This window comes from Eleutherodactylus coqui, chromosome 2, assembly GCF_035609145.1.
Source record: "Eleutherodactylus coqui strain aEleCoq1 chromosome 2, aEleCoq1.hap1, whole genome shotgun sequence".
NCBI lineage: Eukaryota > Metazoa > Chordata > Amphibia > Anura > Eleutherodactylidae > Eleutherodactylus > Eleutherodactylus coqui.
Window position 1 is genome coordinate 172409093 of NC_089838.1, and position 24128 is coordinate 172433220.

A 24128-nucleotide genomic window follows, 5' to 3' on the forward strand; every position below is an offset into this window, starting at 1 on the left:
GAGACGGGGACGCTAGCAACGGAGCAGGTAAGTGAATAACTTCTGTATGGCTCATAATTAATGCACAATGTACATTACAAAGTGCATTAATATGGCCATACAGAAGTGTATACCCCAACTTTGTTTCGCGGGACAACCCCTTTAACTAACCAATGTAATACTAGCGATCTTATATATAGTGAAGGGCTATTATAGTTACATAATGAGTGAAAAAAAATTAAACACATGGGAAAGCCTTATCACCATTTTCCTTCTTAGAATACAGGTTAGGCCGCTTTCACATAGCAGAGAAAACTGCGCAAAAGGTGTGCATCGCGAAAAGCACAAATCTTGCACAAAGAAAGCCCATTATTTTGAATGGAGTCATATGACATGTTCTAAACTTTCATGTTCCTCGGAGTGCATCGCCCATTGATTTCAATGGGAGCTTTAATGCCTTGCACGCGGTGCGATGTGCATGCCAGGTTTCCCATTGAAATCAATGGGAAACACTTCTGATCCTCTATCGCATGTACAACTTGAGCAAGATTCGGAAGTTCACCAATGGAAGGCATTTTTGTGACTTAAAAATCACCTCACATCCGTGGGTAGCTTGGTTGTTCACAAGTGCAATATTGGGGCTAGTTTCACACCCATGTCGTGCTCACCTGTGTGTAGGTAGACTTAGAATCAAATCTCACTTCCAGGATAACCTTTGGTATTTAGAACAGGAAATTGGATGCCATCCCTCAATTTAAACATCAAATCAGCACATTTTTATGGAGGGTCTGGGAATATACAGAACTTTTTGCTCTTTTCTTTTTCCCCACACCCTCCGACCTCTCTTCGCTATGATCTCTTATGTTCTTGATGTTACTCTATTGATATTATGGCTTTTACAATTACGATTTTTGCTTTCTGCATTTTTTTCTTTATCTCCCATGTTTTCCTATGAAGCCTCCTTTTATCGCATCGGAAAGCGCAAACTTGTGATTTTTGTGCGATGCATTTTTAACATTAGAAAGTCCTATTGACTTTTGCATTAAAAAAATAAAATTGCAATAAAAAAATACGAGAAAAATGCAAGTGGCAGCAACGTTTTCGTGAGAGAAAGCAGCACTGACGCTCAAAAAAAATGCAGGAAAAAGTCACAATTTTCTCGCACAGATATCGCGATCGCCAGTGTGAAGGAGCCCTCATGGATATAGTTCCACCTGTATTGTAATAGATTGTTGCCGAGTCCTTTCTCTGTCCATAGACACCTGGTATCAATCTCTTAAGCCATATTACTGTGCTGTTTAATTATTACAGTAGTAAATTTAAAAGATCTTGACCAGATGAAAAAGCATAAAGTAAAAAAAAAAAAACACAACAGCACATCGTGCGTGAGATACACTGTCGTGCGCAGTGCACAATTGCTCCTCAATGCAACAATATCTGGATCCTTTGAAACATCATTTTCATGCACCTGGCCATGGAAAAAGGTGCATAGGGGTGTTACTATACACCTCTGTATGTTTCTGATTTCATAAGGCGGCAAAGAGAGTTTATCTGTGGGATTTCATAGGAATCAGACAAAAAGAATCATGGCATAGTGCATTGGATGGAGTGTGTACAGAGGTATTCTTCCTTAGACCCAATGCACATAAGGCTTCGTGAACACGAGACACCAAGGGGGTGAGATTATGCCATTCCTCGACCCACTCACCCTCTAGGTCTCTCCACACATTTTTTGGGTGCTCTCCTTTAGGAGACATGACACCCCTCCTGACCCACGTCACAGGCCTCTCACCAGCTAAGCCAGAAACCTACTGTACCCCGAAACAGCTGTCTGTGTATGGTTTTCTGGCTTGGTTTCCAATTCCCAATCATTGTTACACAGACCTCTATAAAGGGTCCGACGTTGATATGAAGGAATGCTGCCATCCAATAGGTGGCGCTGCAAAGGCAGTAATTCCATCTTCCTTATTTGCAGCAAAAAGACAACTCCTTCTAGGTGCTTGATTTTTTTTGAGTGTATAGCTGACACTTTGCATTATAACTATTATTCCTAATTCCATGAATTATTTTCCAGAGCATGGATATTATATATTTATATATTGCAGTTGAGAAGGTACAGGTCCATAAAATAGAAGAATCTGTCTCAAAATGGCCGCTAGATACAAAATGGAGCATTATAAGATGTAAATAAGCTTGTGTGTAGTGAAACAATAATTAAAGCAGAAATAACTTTACAGCAGGGTATTCGGTGCAATGTCTAATGATTTGTTTTTTTTCTTTCTATTCATCCGAGAACATTTGCCTGGTACAGCCGCTATCAGAAAAACCTCCCCCATGTCCTGAGCTTTGGAAAAGAGCAAATCGTGCTGATAAGACGCTGCGATCATCCAAACTCACAAGGGAGGAATAATCATTTGAAGGACATTTCACATATTTATTCTCACTGCGCTGATTGTTCAACAAAGCACAATTCTTGATGTTTTTCTAACCCAATAAGATGAACCTCGTGACTAATGACGTATTCCTTTCCTGTATTAGAACTATACTCGGTCAATAAAGATTCAGTGTACGCGCCTTAAGCAGAGTGGGCTGTATACTTGCCGCGGCTCATCTCTACATATCTGTGAGAGCTAATTACTATAAATTATATAGTTTTCGGCCTCTCTGATGCATCCAGGTATGAACTAATTTGGAACCCAAGGCTTGAAAGGTTAATGTGACCGGTCATGTGTAACGGTCCTTAACACAGTCATGGGACAGGTTTTATATTAGAAATTTATATTTATATATATATATATAAATTTCAGTTCATCAATTGAATTATCTTATAAACAGCAAGCCATTTAAATAGAAACCAAGGTACTAGAAACCTACCATACACTACAAAATAAATATAAAAGGAGGGATGCGGATGTTAAGAGTCCATAAAAGAACTCTAAATTTGAAGGGGTGCAGAACATGGTTCCACCAAAATGAACTGGAACGCAAAAATAAAAAACAGGTTAGATCATTGCTTTAGCAAAGAATAAAAGAGACAGACTCATGTCAAAGTGTGACTATATCTCCATTAGACAGATGACATAACTAGTTTATAGCTCTTTCCAGTCAAAGATACACTTTGAAGACATGGCTTCCACAATAGTGTTTTCCGATGTTGAGTGTAAAGTCCACATTTATCTGAAGTGCATTGTACAAGGGTCTTAGTCATATACATTCCAAATTCTGAACATTAAATAGTTGGATTTGACAAGAGTCCATTGAACTGAGTATCAAACATTGACAGATCTAGCAGTCTGCCGCTGCCTCTTACAAGAAACCTATGTACACACAACTGCTTCCTCTATCCACTTAAAAATTAATGGCTTTCCCAAATGATGCAGCCAGGTTGGCTTCCCTGAAGGCTTCTGATACAGTCTGCAAGAAGGAAACAACGGATGTATTATTTGGGTAGAAAAACAGACAAAAGAAAAATGACATAACATAACACAAAAGAAACAAAGTGCTCAGTACTTACTGGATGAGCATGGCATACTCTGGCTACATCTTCACAAGAGGCTCCGTATTCCATGGCAAGGGCAGCTTCGTTAATCATTTCACCAGCACCCTGGAAACAAAGGAAATCATAATACATAGTCTGGACGCATTCACTGCACAATTAACCCCTTAAGGACACGGCCTATTTTGGGCTTAAGGACGCAACGATTTTTGGCGGATTTTCATCTCCATTTACGTCGACGCGGCCGTATAAGGGCTTTTTTCCCGTGGTGAACTGTAGTTTTTGATGGTGCCATTTTTGGGTATATAGACTATATTGTAAAACTTTATTTTTTATGATAACAGGGAGAGAAAACGCATCAATTCTGCCATAGTTTTTTTTTACAGCGTTAATCATGCAGCATAAATGACAATACATTTTTTCTGCGGGTTGGTACGGTTACAACGATACCAAAATTTTTATATTTTTTTAGGTTTTTCCACTTTTCTGCAATAAAACCCCCCTTTTTTTGGAAATCTGCAAAGTCCTGTAACTTTTTTATTTTTCTATGTACGGAGCTCTGTGAGGGCTTATTTTTTGCGAGAAGAGCTGTACTTTTTATTGGTGCCATTTTGGAGAATATATGGCTTTTTTGATTACTTTTATTGCATTTTTTGGGAGGCATAATGCAAAAAATTAGCATTTTGCCTCTTTTTTTGCGCTTTTTGTCGCGCAGAATAGAAAGCGTATTTAACTTATTGTACACGTCGTTATGAACGTGTCGATACCAAATATGTGCCATTTAAATTTTTTTATGCTAATATGAAAAAAATCATACAAAAGGTTTTTTTTTTTCACATTTTTATTATTTTTTTTTCTTTACACCACCTATGTCCCTCTGGGGGACTTAAGGCACAGCACTGATGATCGCTGTGATAAGGCATGGCAGGAGTTCTGTCCTGCCATGCCTTATCGCTTGTACAGCGATCATAGGCTCTGGCAACACAGGACGCCGGTATCTGCGATTATATCGCGAGAGCCCGGCAACTTCACAGAGGGAGCGCGGAAGGGGTTAACAGCGGGAGAGGGGGGTTGCGCATCTCCGATGCACCCCCGCTGCTGCAGCAGGAGGCCGGCTATGACTCTCGCTATCCCTATGACGTAAGGGTACGTCATTTTGCGGGAAGTACCCCGCTACCATGACGTACCCTTACGTCATAGGGAGGGAAGGGGTTAAAGATTACATTGTAGATAAAAACATTACTGGGGGGAAAAAAAAAAAAAAAGAGGAGATGCACCAACTCTTTTAAATAACTCATCTTAAACTGCCCCAAATTTACAGAAGTGGTAAACAGACCTGTAAATTTGGCACAATTTACACTGCACCAAAAATAGGAAGTATGTGTCAATTATTGCATAGCAGTGCTGCGTGCACCAAAAGTCTGTCAATTTGTACAACTTAAATTCTGCTTTACGTACCAACATAAAAAGAAAATTAGTCAAATTATTAATTTTGTAACACATAAAATGAGAAACAAAACAAAAACAAAAACACACCCTATCATGTAGTTTATTTTGCGCCACAAATTCGTGCAATTTTGGTGCAAGTAGTAGTGTTATACAAAAATTGGTGCAGTATGCATTTGGAAATATTTTTGTCTCCTAAATTTACTCTGCATCACTTATTAATATGAAATCAAAATACTAACAGCCACCTGTCTGAGTGATGAGTGACTGAGTTACATGGGATGATGTCACCATCATGTGATCAGTCATCGGGACTGAGCTCCGCCCCTGATCACATAATGGTGACGTCATTATTAGAGATGAGCGAACGTGCTCGTTCGAGTATTAGCATGTTCGAGATGCTCGTTATTCGTAACGAGCACCACGCGATGTTCGAGTTACGTTCACTTTCATCTCTGAGACGTTAGCGCGCTTTTCTGGCCAATAGAAAGACAGGGAAGGCATTACAACTTCCCCCTGCGACGTTCAAGCCCTATACCACCCCCCTGCAGTGAGTGGCTGGCGAGATCAGGTGTCACCCGAGTATAAAAATCGGCCCCTCCCGCGGCTCGCCACAGATTTGTTCTGACAGAGGAGGGAAAGTGCTGTCTTGGTGGAGCTGCTATAGGGAGAGTGTTAGGAGTATTTTAGGCTTCAAGAACCCCAACGGTCCTTCTTAGGGCCACATCTAACCGTGTGCAGTACTGTGGAGGCTGCTTTTTGCGGTGTTGCGCTTTTTTTTTTTTTGTATATCGGCCGTGCAGAGCATTGCGCCCTGCAGTAATACTCCAGGGCCAGAAGTGGTGCTTAGGCAGGGACAGAAGACATATTGATTGAATATAGGCAGTGGGCCTTTGCAAAAACATTTGGGGAAAAAAAATCTATTTGGGCTGCCTGTGAGTGTCCTCAGTGTTCTGGGTCTCTGCTGGGTGTAGTAGTCCTCCAAATTCATACGCAGCCAGCTAAGTGTTACAGCAGGCTTGCGCAAAATTATTTCCTGGCGTTCGGTAAGCGAAGTCAGCCTCCAAACACAGGCCAATAAGCGGCACATTTAATTACAGCATTCTGTTTCTGCATTACTGGTAATACAGCATGCTGAGGAGTAGGGGTAGGCCTAGAGGACGCGGACGCAGCCGAGGACACGGAGGCCCAAGTCAGGGTGTGGGCACAGGCCGAGCTCCTGATCCAGGTGTATTGCAGCCGACTGCTGCGGGATTAGGAGAGAGGCACGTTTCTGGCGTCCCCACATTCATCGCACAATTAATGGGTCCACGCGGTAGACCTTTATTAGAAAATGAGCAGTGTGAGCAGGTCCTGTCGTGGATGGCAGAAAGTGCATCCAGCAATCTATCGTCCACCAACAGTTCTGCGCCGTCCACTGCTGCAACTCTGAATCCTCTGGCTGCTGCTCCTCCTTCCTCCCAGCCTCCTCACTCGATTACAATGACACATTCTGAGGAGCGGGCAGACTCCCAGGAACTGTTCTCGGGCCCCTGCTCAGATTGGGCAGCAGTGGTTCCTCTCCCACCAGAGGAGTTTATCGTGACTGATGCCCAACCATTGGAAAGTTCCCGGGGGATGAGGCTGGGGACTTCCGGCAACTGTCTCAAGACCTTTCAGTGGGTGAGGAGGACGATGACGATGAGACACAGTTGTCTATCAGTGAGGTAGTAGTAAGGGCAGTAAGTCCGAGGGAGGAGCGCACAGAGGATTCGGAGGAAGAGCAGCAGGACAATGAGGTGACTGACCCCACCTGGTTTGCTACGCCTACTGAGGACAGGTCTTCAGAGGGGGAGGCAAGGGCAGCAGCAGGGCAGGTTGCAAGAGGCAGTGCGGTGTCCAGGGGTAGAGGCAGGGCCAGACCGAATAATCCACCAACTGTTTCCCAAAGCGCCCCCTCGCGCCATGCCACCCTGCAGAGGCCGAGGTGCTCAAAGGTCTGGCAGTTTTTCACTGAGAGTGCAGACGACCGACGAACAGTGGTGTGCAACCTTTGTCGCGCCAAGATCAGTCGGGGAACCACCACCACCAGCCTCACCACCACCAGCATGCGCAGATATATGATGGCCAAGCACCCCACAAGGTGGGACGAAGGCCGTTCACCGCCTCCGGTTTGCACCGCTGCCTCTCCCCCTGTGCCCCAACCTGCCACTGAGATCCAACCCCCCTCTGAGGACACAGGCACTACCGTCTCCTGGCCTGCACCCACACCCTCACCTCCGCTGTTCTCGGCCCCATCCAGCAATGTCTGTCAGCGCAGCGTCCAGCCGTCGCTAGCGCAAGTGTTTGAGCGCAAGCGCAAGTACGCCGCCACGCACCCGCACGCTCAAGCGTTAAACGTGCACATTGCCAAATTTATCAGCCTGGAGATGCTGCCGTATAGGGTTGTGGAAACAGTCTTTCAAAAATATGATGGCGGCGGCGGCCCCGCGCTACTCAGTTCCCAGTCGCCACTACTTTTCCCGATATGCTGTCCCAGCCCTGCACGACCACGTCTCCCGCAACATTGTACGCGCCCTCACCAACGCGGTTACTGCCAAGGTCCACTAAACAACGGACATGTGGACAAGCACAGGCGGGCAGGGCCACTATATCTCCCTGACGGCACATTGGGTGAATTTAGTGGAGGCTGGGACAGAGTCAGAGCCTGGGACCGCTCACGTCCTACCCACCCCCAGAATTGCGGGCCCCAGCTCGGTGGTGGTATCTGCGGCGGTGTATGCTTCCTCCACTAAACCACCCTCCTCCTCCTCCAACGCAACCTCTGTCTCACAATCAAGATGTGTCAGCAGCAGCACGTCGCCAGCAGTCGGTGTCGCGCGGCGTGGCATCACAGCGGTGGGCAAGCGTCAGCAGGCCGTGCTGAAACTACTCAGCTTAGGAGATAAGAGGCACACGGCCCACGAACTGCTGCAGGGTCTGACAGAGCAAACCGACCGCTGGCTTGCGCCGCTGAGCCTCCAACCGGGCATGGTCGTGTGTGACAACGGCCGTAACCTGGTGGCGGCTCTGCAGCTCGGCAGCCTCACGCACGTGCCATGCCTGGCCCACGTCTTTAATTTGGTGGTTCAGCGCTTTCTGAAAAGCTACCCATGCTTGACAGACCTGCTCGGAAAGGTGCGCCGGCTCTGCGCACATTTCCGCAAGTCCCACACGGACGCTGCCACCCTGCAACATCGGTTTAATCTGCCAGTGCACCAACTGCTGTGCGACGTGCCCACACGGTGGAACTCTACGCTCCACATGTTGGCCAGGCTCTATGAGCAGCGTAGAGCTATAGTGGAATACCAACTCCAACATGGGCGGCGCAGTGGGAGTCAGCCTCCTCAATTCTTTTCAGAAGAGTGGGCCTGGTTGGCAGACATCTGCGAGGTCCTTGGAAAGTTTGAGGAGTCTACCCACCCAGGTGGTGAGCGGCGAGGCTGCAATCATTAGCGTCACCATTCCTCTGCTATGCCTCTTGAGAAGTTCCCTGCAAAGCATAAAGGCAGACGCTTTGCGCTCGGAAACAGAGCCGGGGGAAGACAGTATGTCGCTGGATAGTCAAAGCACCCTCCTGTCTATAACTCAGCGCGGTGAGGAGGATGAGGAGGAGGGGGAAGAGACAGCTTGGCCCACTGCTGAGGGTACACATGCTGCTTGCCTGTCATCCTTTCAGCGTGTATGGCCTGAGGAGGAGGAGGAGGAGGAGGAGGAGGATCCTGAAAGTGATCTTCCTAGTGAGGACAGCCATGTGTTGCGTACAGGTACCCTGGCACACATGGCTGACTTCATGTTAGGATGCCTTTCTCGTGACCCTCGTGTTACACGCATTCTGGCCATTACGGATTACTGGGTGTACACACTGCTCGACCCACGGTATAAGGAGAACCTTTCCACTCTCATACCCGAAGAGGAAAGGGGTTCGAGAGTGATGCTATACCACAGGACCCTGGCGGACAAACTGATGGTAAAATTCCCATCCGACAGCGCTAGTGGCCGAAGGCGCAGTTCCGAGGGCCAGGTAGCAGGGGAGGCGCAGAGATCAGGCAGCATGTACAGCACAGGCAGGGGAACACTCTCTAAGGCCCTGGACAGCTTTATGGCTCCCCAGCAAGACTGTCACCGCTCCCCAGTCACGGGAGCACTGTAAAAGGATGGTGAGGGAGTACATAGCCGATCGCACGACCGTCCTCCGTGACGCCTCTGCCCCCTACAACTACTGGGTGTCGAAGCTGGACACGTGGCCTGAACTCGCGCTGTATGCCCTGGAGGTGCTTGCTTGTCCTGCGGCTAGCGTCTTGTCAGAGAGGGTGTTTAGTGCGGCTGGGGGAATCATCACAGATAAGCGTACCCGCCTGTCAACCGACAGTGCCGACAGGCTTACACTCATCAAGATGAACAAAGCCTGGATTTCCCCAGACTTCTCTTCTCCACCAGCGGACAGCAGCGATACCTAAGCAATACGTAGGCTGCACCCGCGGATGGAAGCATCGTTCTCTATCCCCATCAAAAACTGGGACCTTTTTGCTTCATCAATCTGGGTATAATATTGCTCCTCCTCCTGAAACCTCACATAATCACGCCGAACGGGCAATTTTTCTTAGGCCCACAAGGCTCAGTCATATAATTTTTCTAAACAATTTTTATACGTTTCAATGCTCTTTAAAGCGTTGAAACTTTCACCTCAACCAATTTTTATTTTAACTGGGCTGCCTCCAGGCCTAGTTACCAATTAAGCCACATTAACCAAAGCGATTAATAGATTTCACCTGCCCTCTTGGTTGGGCATGGGCAATTTTTCTCAGGTACATTAGTACTGTTGGTACACCAATTTTTGGGGGCCCTCGCCTACAGTGTAATCAAATGAATTTTTAGCCCACCTGCATTACAGCTGACGTTACATCAGCTGTGTTGGGCACTGCAATGGGATATATTTATGTACCGCCGGTGGGTTCCAGGGAGCCACCCATGCCGTGGGTCCACAGGGAGTTGTAACTGCATGTGTCCACTTCTAAAGAACCCCAGTCTGACTGGAGCATGCAGTGTGGGCCGAAGCCCACCTGCATTAAGCACGACATTACCTCAGTTGTGTTGGGCACTGCAATGGGATATATTTATGAACCGCCGGTGGCTTCCTGGCACCCACCCATGCTGTGGGTCCACAGGGAGTTGTAACTGCATGTGTCCACTTCTAAAGAACCCCAGTCTGACTGGGGCATGCAGTGTGGGCCGAAGCCCACCTGCATTTAATCGGACGTTACCACAGCTGTGATGGGCACTGCAATGGGATACATTAATGTACAGCCGGTGGGTTCCAGGGAGCCACCCATGCTGTGGGTGCACACGGAATTCCCATTGCGGAGTTGTACCTGCCTGTGACTATTTATAAAAAACCGCGGTCTGACTGGGGCATGCAGACACCTTGACAGAATGAATAGTGTGTGGCACATAGGTTCCCCATTGCTATGCCCACGTGTGCAGCTCCTGATGGAGGTGGCACAGGATTGGATTTCTCATTGCTTCTGTACAGCATTGTGGGCTATTGCCCCGCCCCTTTTAAAGAGGGTCGCTGCCTAGACGTGCCAAGCCTCTGCAGTGTGTGCCTGCGGTTCCTCCTCATGGCAGATGCACTTATAAATAGACATGAGGGTGGCGTGGCATGAGGGCAGCTGAAGGCTGGGCAGGGACAGTTTGGTGTGCGCTGTGGACACTGGGTCGTGGGGGGGGGGGGTTGGGCGGCATGTAACCCAGGAGAAGTGGCAGCGGAGTATCATGCAGGCAGTGATTGTGCTTTGTTGGAGGTAGTGTGGTGCTTAGCTAAGGTATGCATTGCTAGTGAGGGCTTTTCAGAAGTAAAAGTTGTTGGGGGGGGGGGGGGCCCACTCTTGCCGCTATTGTGGCTTAATAGTGGGACCTGGGAACTTGAGATGCAGCCCAACATGTAGCCCCTCGCCTGCCCTATCCGTTTCTGTGTCGTTCCCATCACTTTCTTGAATTGCCCAGATTTTTACAAATGAAAACCTTAGCGAGCATCGGCGATATACAAAAATGCTCGGGTCGCCCATTGACTTCAATGGGGTTCGTTACTCGAAACGAACCCTCGAGCATCGCGAAAAGTTCGTCCCGAGTAACGAGCACCCGAGCATTTTGGTGCTCGCTCCTCTCTAGTCATTATAGGTCCTAAAACATGCAGAGCCTGACAGCAGTCGTGTATTTACAGGACCTGTGATGACGTCCCCGTCATGTTATCAGGGGAGGAGCTCAAAGCCCCGGTAACTGATCACATGACTGAGATCCTCAGTTCCTGTAAGCACACAGCTGCTGTCCAGCTCTGCTGGTTTAGGACCTGTGACCAACTCCAATCCCTTTCACTATATTATAATAGTAAGTGGTATAGTTGGATTTGTGCCAAAAAATGCATCAAAACAAGTGCGCACCAAAGATTTGCACCAAATGCCTCTTCATGTACACCAACTTTCATCAGGTTTTATTTGCAGTACTTTTTAGCCAAAAAAACCCCAAAACGAACAACTATCTTGTAACGCTTCATAAATGTGTCAGAAAGATAGATGGAATGCCTGTCATGCGCACTTTTGAAGAAAACAAAATCAATAAACTTGTCTCTTCTTTTTGGCACAAACTATTTATAAATTCATCTAAAACTCTATGCACCTTTATTCTGGCGCAGTTTTAGACACAAATTTGTCACAAACGCATTCAAAAATAAGGGCTATTATGTTCAGACATTCCAAGAATATGTAGTAAGTGGACAAACACTTTGGCTTCTCTTTATAACCAATCTGCTAGACCTCCAGTCGCAATGAACTGTGATATGAGTGAAGGAAACTTACCGATCCAAGAATATGCGCTCCCAGTAATCTGTCAGTTGACTTATGACTCAGAATTTTCACCAAACCATCTGTGTCTGCGTTGGTCTTAGCCCTGCTATTGGCAGCAAATGGAAACTTGCCAACTTTATATTCTACACCCTGTACAAAAAAAAAACATCGAATTAATCTTAAACTAGAAGTTTTTTTTCTACTTGAAAACAAATCAACCTACAATAATTTCCACTAAAAAAAAAAGAGAAATATTGAAGAGGAACAGACCATAGTAAGACCCCATACTTTAAGCATGTTACTGCATATGCTGAAGCCCGAAATTCCAAGAAAGCTTTAACATCTAATGATGATAAAATTACTTTGATAAGCTAGAATCATGTTTGTAAAAATCTAGATACCTCTAATCTTGCACCACACTTTGACCCCTTTGATGGATGATTTTGGTGTCGTTAGATTTGTGACAACCTCACCACTGCCGTAAAATCATAACATTTGAGTTTGATACATTAAGTGACCCGTCAGGCCAGGTCAAAAGTTCCTATGTTAAGTCTAGCGGTGCTTCAGCCAACAGCGGCGCCAGGGAAAGTCAAGTGACGTTGATAGGAAGTGCTGACCAGTTTAACTGTTGCCATGTCCCCAAAACACAGAAGACCAAGCCGTGGCCGGCGTACAGTTCAAGCCAAATCCTCGGCCCGACAGCTCTTAAAACATTTACAACCATTTTCCCAAACATTTTATATTCGCATTGCAAACATCAAGTCGATTTTGTAATTTACAAAATGGTTAAAATTTTGTGATATTCCTAGGACAAGGCCAACTCTCCCATCGCCGGTCAAAGTAACTTGGGAATTAAGGACCTTTAAAGGGGTTCTGACATGAATAATTTTTTTATGCTTTAGCAGCCATTGTTCCCTGGTCTACCTAATGGACCCAGGGAACCTATGGGTTAATGGCTGCTAAAGCATAAAAATCTTATACTTACCTTGTCTCCTGTTGTTGTTGACATCGGGGGGTCATCTCCCGGCAGCATATTAGCACTTTATGCTTAGGTTAAGCAGCCTGACTAGAGCCACCTGATTGGTGCACGCTGTGCAGTCACGTGGTGCCGAAGAGCCAATCAGGTGGCTCTAATCAGCAGCGCTGCTTAACCTAAGCAGAAAGTGCTAGTATGCCTCCCGGCGGGCAGTCTTCTTCCTCCAGCAGCCGTGCCGCTCCGGGATCGCGCGCATGCGCAGTGGAGAGGTGCCCTCTGACAGGAGTCAGGACGGGCTGCGTCTCCACTGCGCATGCGCAGCACTCCGGAGTTCAGCCGGACGGACGGGCCGCCCACAGCAAGCACTGCTTGTGACGTGCTTGCTGTGGCGGTCCGTCCGTTGACCTCGGAAGTGCCTGACGGACGGACCAGAGCAGGAAGCGGTCTTTTTGACCGCTCCTGCTCTGCTTTAAAGGCACAGAAGAAGATGCCGGCTGGAGGGGACATGCCTGGCGATCGGGCCAGGCCAGGCAAGGTGAGTACAATTTTTTTTTTTTCATGTCAGAACCCCTTTAAGGAGGCATATAAAATGGTAAAGTGATCTAGTATGAAGTAACGGTAAAACGTTTACCAATTACCTAAATCACTTTCTTCATATTCCTCTCAGAATGTCTGGGCACTGGCAGGGCAAAGGACTAGAAGCAATAGTAAATTAGAGGAAATGTGAACTGCAAAAACTTGTAAGTCACAAACTATCAACATTAACATGGTATATTTGGTCAGCTGGATCAAGGGGAAACCATGACAGACGTCATGGATAGATGGAAACAAGATTAGGAGACTAGATCATTCAGTAGAGGAATTCCAGATTACACTAAGGCCGGCTGCACACGAGCGTGACTGGCTCCGCCGCAGAATATTCTGCGGCGAAGCCAGTCACGGCGCCCCCCAGAGACCCCATACTTACCAGCGGATCCGGCGTTTTCGCTCCCGCATGATCCTTCCCCGCAGGCGACCGTGTCATGTGACGCGCCAGCCGCTTCATATAACGGCGGTGGTAGGCGGCAAAGCGTTTTCACGCTATCTTCCGCTGTGTTACAGCGGGAGATAGCGTGAACGGACGGCTTCCATTGACTGCAATGGAAGCAGTCGGCGCGTACACCCGCGGCAAATAGAGCATGCCGCGGGTGAGGACGGGAGATTTCACGGTGCGGAATTCCACGGTGGAATTCTGCACTGTGTGCCCTGAGTTATTAGGTTCAATAGAACCTAATAGCTGCGGGCAACGCAGCGGATTTTCGCCGCAAATTACGCGGCGGAAATCCGTTCGTGGGAAGGAGGCCTAAATCAGAGGTCTAAACGCCATAAGAATAAAAACCCCTGAAAAGTGAAGAGAAATATTAATTTTAACTCATCTGCACAGCATTTTGTAAATAGGGTTGGGCAAGCAAATTAATTCAATTGCTAACTTGCTGAGGCACGATAATTGTAAAATCAATGTTAGACGCACCACTTGTGCCATTGGTACCATTTTGATGTACAGCTTTGTAAATCAATTTTTATTGCATTTTTTGCCATCTGTACAAAACATCGCAACTCTGCCCAGGGCTGTTTTTTTCTCTTTTAAAAGTTCTTTTTCATCCGTCTTTCGTTGTGCAGTATAAACAATGGGGGAAATTTGCCAAGACCGCCATTTCCAACACTGGTCTTAGTACAATTTACCCCAGCACACGGTGCACTTAAATAATCTCTTCATGTATTTGGGCATCTTCAGCACCCCCATGCTCCTTATCAGAAACATATGCCAGGTCCGACCTAGCGTACATTTCTGATATAAATTTACACCAGTTTCTGGCATAAATTATACATAAATCTATCGGTCTGGGCAGCAGCCACTTCTCCTGACCAGCACCATTCACTTGTCAGAAAAGTTGCGAGGCTGGTGAAGAAAGAGGAAAAGTTGTAAAATCTTTGTGCAAGTGGGTTTTTCGCAACAATTTGCAACTTTTCTACACAAGAATTCTGGTGTAGAGCCTTCATAAAGGGTAACCTTATTCTGTGGGCACGTATGACTACAGCAATACCAAGGTAATATCGTTTTTTTACTACAGTAACTACTGCACAATAAAAGCATTTTTCATACCAATTTTACTTTTTCTTGTAGTGCCATTTTTTTAGCGAAACGTGGCAACCACTTTTTTTTAATTAAATGTGTTTATTAAACATTTTTACGTCTTTAGACACACGAAGACATATGTACACAATACACACATAACCCCCCAAATAGGAGCATGTTAGGCGGTGGGGAGGGGGTTAATGGGAGCATGTTAGGCGGTGGGTTAATGGGAGCATGTAAGGCAGTGGGGGGGGGGGGGTTAATGGGAGCATGTTAGGCGGTGGGGGGGGGGGGGGGGTGAGAATGTTTGTAGTATTCCATAGGGAGCCCATCATCTCCAGGAGCCTTATTATTCTGCATGTCATTTACCGCTTCCTGCAATTCTAGCAGTGCATCAAGTAAATCCCGCTGTTCATCCGACAGAGAGGGTGTCACTGTTCCTGCCAAATACTGTTCAATTTGCTCAGCTGACTTGTTTAACTTGGAGGAGTACAGGAAGGCATAAAACTTCCGAGCAGTTTCTCTAATAGAGGGTGTATCCCTAATAATATTGCCCTGTGCATTTTTCAATTCTATGATATAAGTAGGATTATTCTGTGCATGGGCTATTCGGCCAGCATGTGTCCCGTATGCTCCCCTTCCTCATAGTAAGCTTGTTTACGAAATCCGTTCTTAGTGGCCGCTGTATCTAGGGAATATGTGTTAAGTGCCTCTTGGGCCTTTTTCCATGTATCTAAGGCTACTATGGTACCTTCTTCCACAAATTTGCTTCAGTATCTATCAATCACTCCTGTAACACTTGCCTTATTTCTCTATGTCGGTTTTTGGCTTGAATAATTTTCTGCACAAACATCCCTCTAATATAAGCTTTCATGGCCTCCCAGCACATAATCGTGTTTGTTCTTCACCTGTTTAATTTAAAATATTCTATTAATAATTCCTTTATACTTTTATCTAATATTGTTAGCCAATGTGAGATTAATTTTCACCTCCTATAAATATAACCGCTATCACTACAGTGTTGTATATCCAGCAGCAATGGGGAGTGATCAGACACGACCCTTGGCAAATATTTGATTGAGGGCTTAGTCACACGGGCGCATCGGCACGAAGAAGACGGCCGCACTTCAAGACGGACGTCTCTCCGCAGCGCCGGAAGAAAGAACACATGACCGGCAATGGAGCCGATGCGCCCATGTGACTAAGCCCTGACACCATGTCATTGTATAATTTGGTGTTCCCCACTGCAGATCAATTCTTGATAGAGATTGTATGTGGTAGAGTGACAGGAGTAGCGCCTATCCGTAGGGTGACTTGTCCGCCACAAGTCTAACAATAGCACCTCCCCCAATAGACGACCTAGTGGTGTCAAACCACTCTCTCCGGGAATATTGTCTGTGCGCATCCTGTCCTGTGATGGGTCAATGACAGTTGAAGTTACCAATAATAAGAACCAGGGTATCTGGTGTTTCAGCCCCGAACCCCAGTACCTGGCGCACAACCACACTATTATATGGGGGTGGTATATATGCACTGACATAAGGACGCAAACATAATTATATAATTTGGAGTGAAGGCAGACAAACCGTCCCACACACACACATACACACACACACTTTAAAGGTCTCTATGGACAGATGAGTTTCCTGTAAACATAAAAACACTGGACCCTGCTCTCTAGTTGCCCGGAGTCCCGCTGAACGCTTTACCAGGTCACCCAGCCCCCTCACATTCCAGGAGATAAATCTAACCTTTCTACTCATTTTCGTTATGTACTACATTACCCAAAATTAACACGCTCCGAGAAAATCTTGTATCCACTGCTCGTACAAGGCAGTCACACTGGGAGAATCCATATCCCCCATCAATATCAGGAGGGACACCGCACGCCTGCACAATACAGATTACCACTTCCAGGTTGATAGATAGATATATAGATATGTATGGAGAAAAATAGTACAGATCATGCATAAGTGTAAAATCTCTTGTTTTGATTTTTCACATTTTTTCAGTTTTATAATAGAATAACCACGCGGTGGGTTTTTTCTTGATCTATTTTCTTTGCTTATTGCTGCGGTATCGTCCGTACTGTGCACTGTCAGTCAATTCCTCCCCCCACCATGGGCCCATACGTGATGGGAGTATCAGGATGGGGGTCAGTGACCCCAGTTGGCGTACATAAGACGTACGCAAATATTGCAATTCCACCATTACACAGGTCGGATGACATGGCACCCGCACCTCTTTTCCCTTTCATCTCAAACATATTTAGATTTGTTATATTTAGCTTGCCTCGAGATCAACGTAACCAATCAGTGATTTGGCTATTTGTTTTAAATCTCACCTGTAGGGTAAAGTCCTCGTACACTATCTGTAATAAACAATCGATCTTGGTGCAGGTAAATAATTGAGAAAGAACAAATTCTGCACACAACATAATATTTGAGGTGTTTCCACCAAACGACATTCCCCTCCTATCCGTGAACTAACCACTGTTAATATACATGAGAGAGAGACCAAACAATGAACATCCCCAACAAAAAAACTCACAGATCCGTCGTATCACCAACAGACCGGGGTACCAGTTCTCCATAGTCCAGGGAACGTAGCGTAAATCTTAAACTCAAATGATTTTCGCTTCATCTTTCCGCTGCTCCTTATAGTATCCCGGGTAACAAGAACCGTATTTCAGCAGGATCCCTCTTCCTCAATTGATATCATTTCTGCTTGGAGATCCGCGTGGTGACCTTTTAATTCGGATTTGGTCTTCGTTGCGTTCTAACCAGGAGTTAGCTTCTCTCGGGCTTTCGAAGAAGTGCGTTGTTCCTAAGGCAGCAACCCTGAATTTAGCAGGGTATATCATTGCGTATGGGATATGCATGTTCCGTAGCCTCCTCCTAATTTCAATGAATGTCGCACGCTTCTTTTGTGGTTCAGTCGAGAAGTCTGGAAAGAATGAAATTCTGGCCCCATTAAACCAGATTTTGCCCTTTTCGCGGGCTTTTTGCAGGATAACATCGCGGTCTGTGAAATGCAGCAGTTTAAGAAATATGGGTCTTGCGGGAGCTCCAGGGTGGGTGGTGGGGGGGGGGGGGGGTCTTTCAGGCGCATGGTGGGCTCTTTTTATAGCAAAAAAAGTTGTAAACGAGTGTTTGCCAAAGATCTCAGGAAGCCAGGTTTCAAAAAATTCTGATGGATTGTTACCCTCTGCTTTTTCAGGGATTCCCACTATTCGTACGTTGTTCCAAATAGTCAATCTTATTTTGGAGAGCTAGCATATTGCGTGATGTACTTACAACCTCTCGCTGGAGCGGCTGCACCACATCCTCCATATCACTCCGTATTTCCGTCTGGCATTCCGATATCTTTTGCATATCATCGCGTAACAGTCTCATATTTGCTTGCATCGATCCCATCTGAGTGTTGAGGGTATCCAGAGTTGCATTGCATTTAGTAACTTCACCAAAGATATCTTTCAGAGTAGGCTCAGCTATACTGTTGCTGCTGTCTTGTATATGGTTGTCACGTTCTTCACTCTGTCTTGTTGCTTGATTTGCTCCACAGGGTATCTCATCCTCCCCTTCTGCTGTGTCTGTAAGCTGTTTCATTACATGAGATCTTTCCTGCATCACCGTGCTGCTCCCTTGCCTCATGAGTATGCATTGCCTCTTCTCCCTGTCCCCCCTGGCATACCTTGCAAGTTTCTTTACTGTCTCGCTGCTGCTGTGGTGCCGGGGAATCAGCATCCTCTGCTCTCGCGCACCGGTGCCATCTTGGATTACTCGACCGCTGTCTTCCCCGCTCTTTCCCCTGTCTTTCCCACGCGCCATAACTGTTACTGTCACCTGGTCTGCCCCCGCTAGACTCCACTGTGTGTGGGCTCTGCGCACAGCACTTTCCAGCTTTTTAAAGTCCCGGTTGCAGGGTATTAATCAGGATGAGGTGCGGAGCCAAGCTGAGGTGTGTCCGCTCACATCCCCAGTCAGGCTCCGCCCCCATGGCAACCACTATAGGTGGCATACGACCATGGCAACAACATTGCAGGGGGGGGGGGATGAGGTTGTCAACTGAATGAGTAGGGTGCTCCACACTGTTTAAATGCAGGGGTCAATGAGGACTATGACTTTTAAGGGATTAAGTGGTGAGAATCAGAGTTAAAGACCAGAGCCTTTAGAGAGAGCCGAATGCTTAGAGCAGCACTCTTTCCATGGTGCTCATTGAAGTAACGGGAGCTACCGAAACAGCATAGAACTTCAATGCTTCAAACGCACTTCAATGCTACAGAAACAGCGCTGCACTACGCACACAGCTCCTTCCGACAAGTGAGTGGAACAAAGCCTCCATGTTTTCCCATCTCTGCCATGAAAGGCTAAGATAAGAATAGCCCTTTAACTTCAATCCCCACTATGGTTACAGGGGAGCGCTCAGTTTCTGAGCAGCCTCATAACTAGCGCTATACTTGTACAGTGGGATGTGGACTACTGTCTTTGTGTCATACATGTACGTCACTTGTTGGATAGGGGTTAATTAGTAAAAAAAAAAATATAATAAATATATATCCCTTTAAAAGGTAATTTATAACAATACCTCCTCTTTTAACTGCTCTTCTGATTTTCCAACCCAAGCCACCTCAGGGTGAGTATAGATCACAGATGGCACACAGTTGTAGTCAATATGGACTGCTCCACCAGCCATCCCTTCAACACAGATTATACCTTCATCTTCAGCTTTATGGGCCAACATTGGTCCAGCTACTACATCACCAATTGCAAATATACTGTTGAAAATAAACGATACATTTTAGTGCGCATCAATAATTTCAGCGTTAATTCAATACAACATGTTTGGTGTTCATATCTGTTAAAACTAAATTGGTCTTACTTTTCCATTAGACAAAAATTAGACAGGAAGTATAGAGTCATTTATCTTTCGACTTTTAGATTAGAGGGATGTTCCCATCTTCGATATTTGTGGCATATCTGTCGGATACAGGTGGGTCCCAGAGTAGAACCTGCATCCATCTCTAGAGGAGGGATTCCCCCAACTCCCTGGGAAAGCAGCCACTGCATGCAGATGAAGAGGCGGCGGGGAGACGGCTACACGTGTGCACAGGACTCTCCATTCACGTTTAAAGTAGTCACAACTCATCTTTTTTTTGCAGCTTCTAAATGATTGAATAGAGAAACCTGCGCACATTCACTGTCACCTCTCTATTCGCGCTCTGCCCTGATGAAGCACCTAGGGATAGGTCCCACAGGTGGTCTAAAATAAGGACACCCTTTAATACGAGTTGCCCTGTATCAGGCTCCTATGAACGTTTACTGTGCCAGAGGTTTACATGTGTCTTTTACATTAATTAATCCCTGTAACTCTGAACGCCATTGTTTTACTTACTTTGGGATTTTTGTCTGGAATCTAGTGTTGATTGGAATCCTCCCCCTGTTATCCAGCTCTATTCCAAGCTCTTGCAAACCAAGGTTTTGAGTGAAGGGACGGCGGCCAATGCACACAAGCAAAACGTCACAGGCTATTACCTCAGCCTTGCCACCCGCTGCTGCTTCAATGCTGTCAACATAATTGATAAGTCAGCAGACATCATGCATTTATTTCATGTTTGTTAAATAACAGTGATAAGGAGGTATTTACTTCTGGAGATAACATATCTGTGAGAGAGAAACAAAAAGCCTTGAGGCAGAGTTCATGTTTACCAGCATAACATTCAAGTTTCCCCCCTTTTTAAAAAAAATTCCATGCAAATGGAAGGAGGATAAAATTTTCCCAACTTAACTGCTACAATTCTTATTTCCTTATTCCAGGTGATGCAATCTGCCCAATTGCAATTCCAAGATCAAGAATGTATTGAGTAAAGGGTGGTGTAATGGATCCCATCCCAATTTTCCCTACTAAGGACAAGGCTGCACTGCAAATTGTGTTTAAAAGGTAATGACTACAAATTACGTCAACCAGCACACAACCTCAGCATTATCGTAAAGGTTGTGCAACAATGGCAAGTCACTCGCAACTTTTTTCACAATTTTATAATTGCAAAAATAATTGTCATAGAACCTTAGCCCAAAAGGAGAAAGAAAGTCATATATGTGTGGACAAGTCTTTCCAAATGAAGTTAGAAAAGAAATTGCTAGGCAGAAGAATTTAACCCTTTCCCAGCTAAGGATGTTTCTCCTTGCAAAGAAAGGGGAAAAAAAGAATAGCCAGGTAGCCAGGGACATTTGAGATATGTCCTTTCTACAAATAGCTAAAAGGCTGTATCAAAGCTAGAGCACCCATCTTGGTCTTGTTTTAACCCCTTAATGACGCGGCCCTCCCTCCCCCCCCATTTTCATTCACCCCCCCTTTAAAAAAAAAATCATAACTCCTTTATTTATCCATCGACGTCACTGTACGAAGGCTTGTGTTTTGCGAGACGAATTGTAGTTTTCAATGGGGCTATTTAATGTATCATAGAATGTACTGAAAAACTTTTTTAAAATTGTAAGTGGAGTAAAATGAAAAAGAAAACAGACATTTCGCCATCTTTCAGTGCGTCTCGTTTCTACGGCGTACAAACTGCAACAAAAACGACATGATAACTTTATTCTATGGTATTGCTACCATACCAAACTTGTATAGTTTTTTTTTTTTTTACTATACTAATTTTTTTTTCAAAGGGATTTAATTTTTTAAAAATGTTTTCTGTGGTCATCTTGTGCGCACAATAACTTTAGTTTTCAGTCGTCGGTAGTTCAGCGAGAGCTCACTTTTTTGCGGGATGTCCAGTATCTTCCGTTAGTACTAATTCGGAATACATACGACTTTTTGATTAATTTTTATTGCGTTTTTTTCTGGGAGACCGAGTGATTCAAAAAGTGCATTTCTGCCATTTTTTTTATTTTTATTTTTTTCAGACGATGTTCACTGTGCGGAGTAAATAATGTGCTACTTTAATAGATCGGACTTTTAAGGACGCGGCGATACCAAATATATATTTTTATTTTAGGATTTAGATTTTTTAATTACAGATATGGCAAAAGGGGGGTGATTTAAACTTTTATTACTTTTTTTTTTTACAATTAAAAAAAATTTATTGATTTTTTTTACATTACTTTTAAGCCCCCCTGGGGGACTACAACATGCCATGCTTTGATCGTTCCTGCAGTATGACGTAATGCTATAGCATTACGTCATACTGCATTCTGACAGGCAGTATTCTGACAGGCATCCACGGGTATGGCTTGATAGGCAGACTTCCAAGGAAGCCCTGGGGCCTTTTAGAAGGCCCCCCCGACTGCCATGAAACCTGCACGGCTCCCTCGATCTCACCACGGTGAGGCCGTACGGGACCCCCAAACATCATTTGGGGGATTTAAATGCCGCTGTCAGAAATGACATCATTTAAAGGGTTAAAAGACGTGATCGGCCATACGGCCGATTGCAGCTATTGCCTGCAGGTGTCAGCTGTAATGCACACCTGACGCCCACACTGTATGAAGAGAGGTCGCCCCGTGACCTCTCTACATACATACCCCGCGACACTCCAGGACGTAAATGTACGTCCTGGAGCGGGAAGGGGTTAAAGCCAAGGAAAAAAAAAAAAGATTAGAAAAATAAAAAGGATCAAAATTGCAGTACCAGAGCAATACATCCTGAGGTAAAGGCATGGAAGCCGCATACAAAACAAGCCTTCAGACATTTACGTTGATAGATACATAAAAGTTATGATTTTTTTGAAAATGGGGAGGAATAACTAAAAATAAGGATGTGGCTTTTTTTCTCAAAGGGTTAAAAGCATACACCATTCTTCATGCCGTAAAGTACAGATGGGCAACCATGTTATATTTCAATAAATCCATTTTTGAATCTCATTCTACAGTGATCCTGATGCTTATTATAGCATTAAGCCACACTTACGAAACATCAATTTTCCCATCCGATGTCCTAGTTGCACCAGTGACCTTTGTGTTCAGCTTAAATTTCAGGCCCTGTTTTTGAAGAATCCTCTGGAAATTTTTGGAGATTTCCATGTCAATCCCTATTCCACCAACATGTCCTAAAAATTCAACTGCTGTAACATCTGCTCCCAATCGTTGCCACACAGATCCCTGAGAAAGGAGAAGAGTAGGAAACCTCAGCTACAATCAGATTATTAATTACACCATGTTGCAGCCCTGCAGGATACACTGATGTGTGGGATGGTATACAAATACAGTCAAACCTCTAGTTTCATTGTCTTCTAGTTTAGCCGGTTTCCAGTTTCAGATTTTTCAAGCCAGAATTTCGCCTCTAGTTTTACTGGCGGCCGCCGGCCCACATGGCGTCACTGCTGACGCGACCCACGTGATCTCTTGATGTTGAAACGCTACTCACCCTTTTCCAGCATCGCTGTGGGCGCTAGTAAAACAGTACTGTAGTGTAATGTAAGTGGCCATGTTTACCCAGATAACACAGTGTGGTCACCTGCAGTCCTATTTAACACCACAGATAACACACAGTGATAAGGCTGAGGACAGATAATGAGGTCACCTGCAGTGCTATATAACACACAGAGAACAGTGATAACGCTAAGGACAGATAATGTAGTGGATGCCACCTGCAGTCCTATGTAACAGCACAGAGAACAGTGATAAGGCCAAGGACAGATAATGTAGAAATAATCTTTTAAGATTTGACAGTGATCACCCTAGACGGATGCTGGAGTCGTTGCCATTTAGTCAATTTTTGAGAGTGAGGAGAAATACGGATGACACCTAGGTACAGAGAAGGATGGAGGAAATGATCGAAAATTTGTAGATAGGGGATACCCACCTTCCCTAACCCGTGACCAAATGAATAAGGCCTTATTGAAACAGAGAGATGAGCTTCTGACTCCACGGATTAGGGATAGTAAATTAAAAAGGGTTCCTTTTGTCTCGACACACAGGGCTGATAGTGGAAGAATTAGGGATATCCTATATAAGAATTGGTCTATTCTGACGAGGACTTGTGAAAATGTACCAGAATTTGCAGATTTCCCAATAATGGCGTATAGGAGATCACATAATTTACGGGATCAACAAGTGACACCATTGTTCAAAACAAAAGAAAGGACCATACAAAGAACTTTGGGACCCCTCAGACCGGGGAATTACCCATGTCTGAATTGTTCGAATTGTAGCAACCTTATTAAAGGTGACATGTTTCAACATCCCCACACAGGTCGTACGTTTAAAATTAAAGAACCTTTTACCTGCAGATTAAGATTTGTAATCTATTTGATTA

General features: G+C 45.2%; 1 protein-coding gene across 1 annotated transcript in view; it reads right to left on the reverse strand.

Annotated features, from left to right (window-relative positions):
• Nucleotides 1-3024: 3024 nt before the first annotated feature.
• DLD (dihydrolipoamide dehydrogenase) overlaps nucleotides 3025-24128 on the reverse strand; it is a 38267-nt gene continuing 17163 nt past the window's right edge. The window contains exons 9-14 of the mRNA XM_066591919.1: nucleotides 22782-22972; nucleotides 20268-20438; nucleotides 19461-19650; nucleotides 11794-11931; nucleotides 3494-3583; nucleotides 3025-3393 (exon numbers count right to left, since the gene is read on the reverse strand). Coding sequence (XP_066448016.1) covers nucleotides 3328-3393; nucleotides 3494-3583; nucleotides 11794-11931; nucleotides 19461-19650; nucleotides 20268-20438; nucleotides 22782-22972 — 846 coding nt within the window. The 3' untranslated portion in view covers nucleotides 3025-3327. The remainder of the gene's footprint in view (nucleotides 3394-3493; nucleotides 3584-11793; nucleotides 11932-19460; nucleotides 19651-20267; nucleotides 20439-22781; nucleotides 22973-24128) is intronic.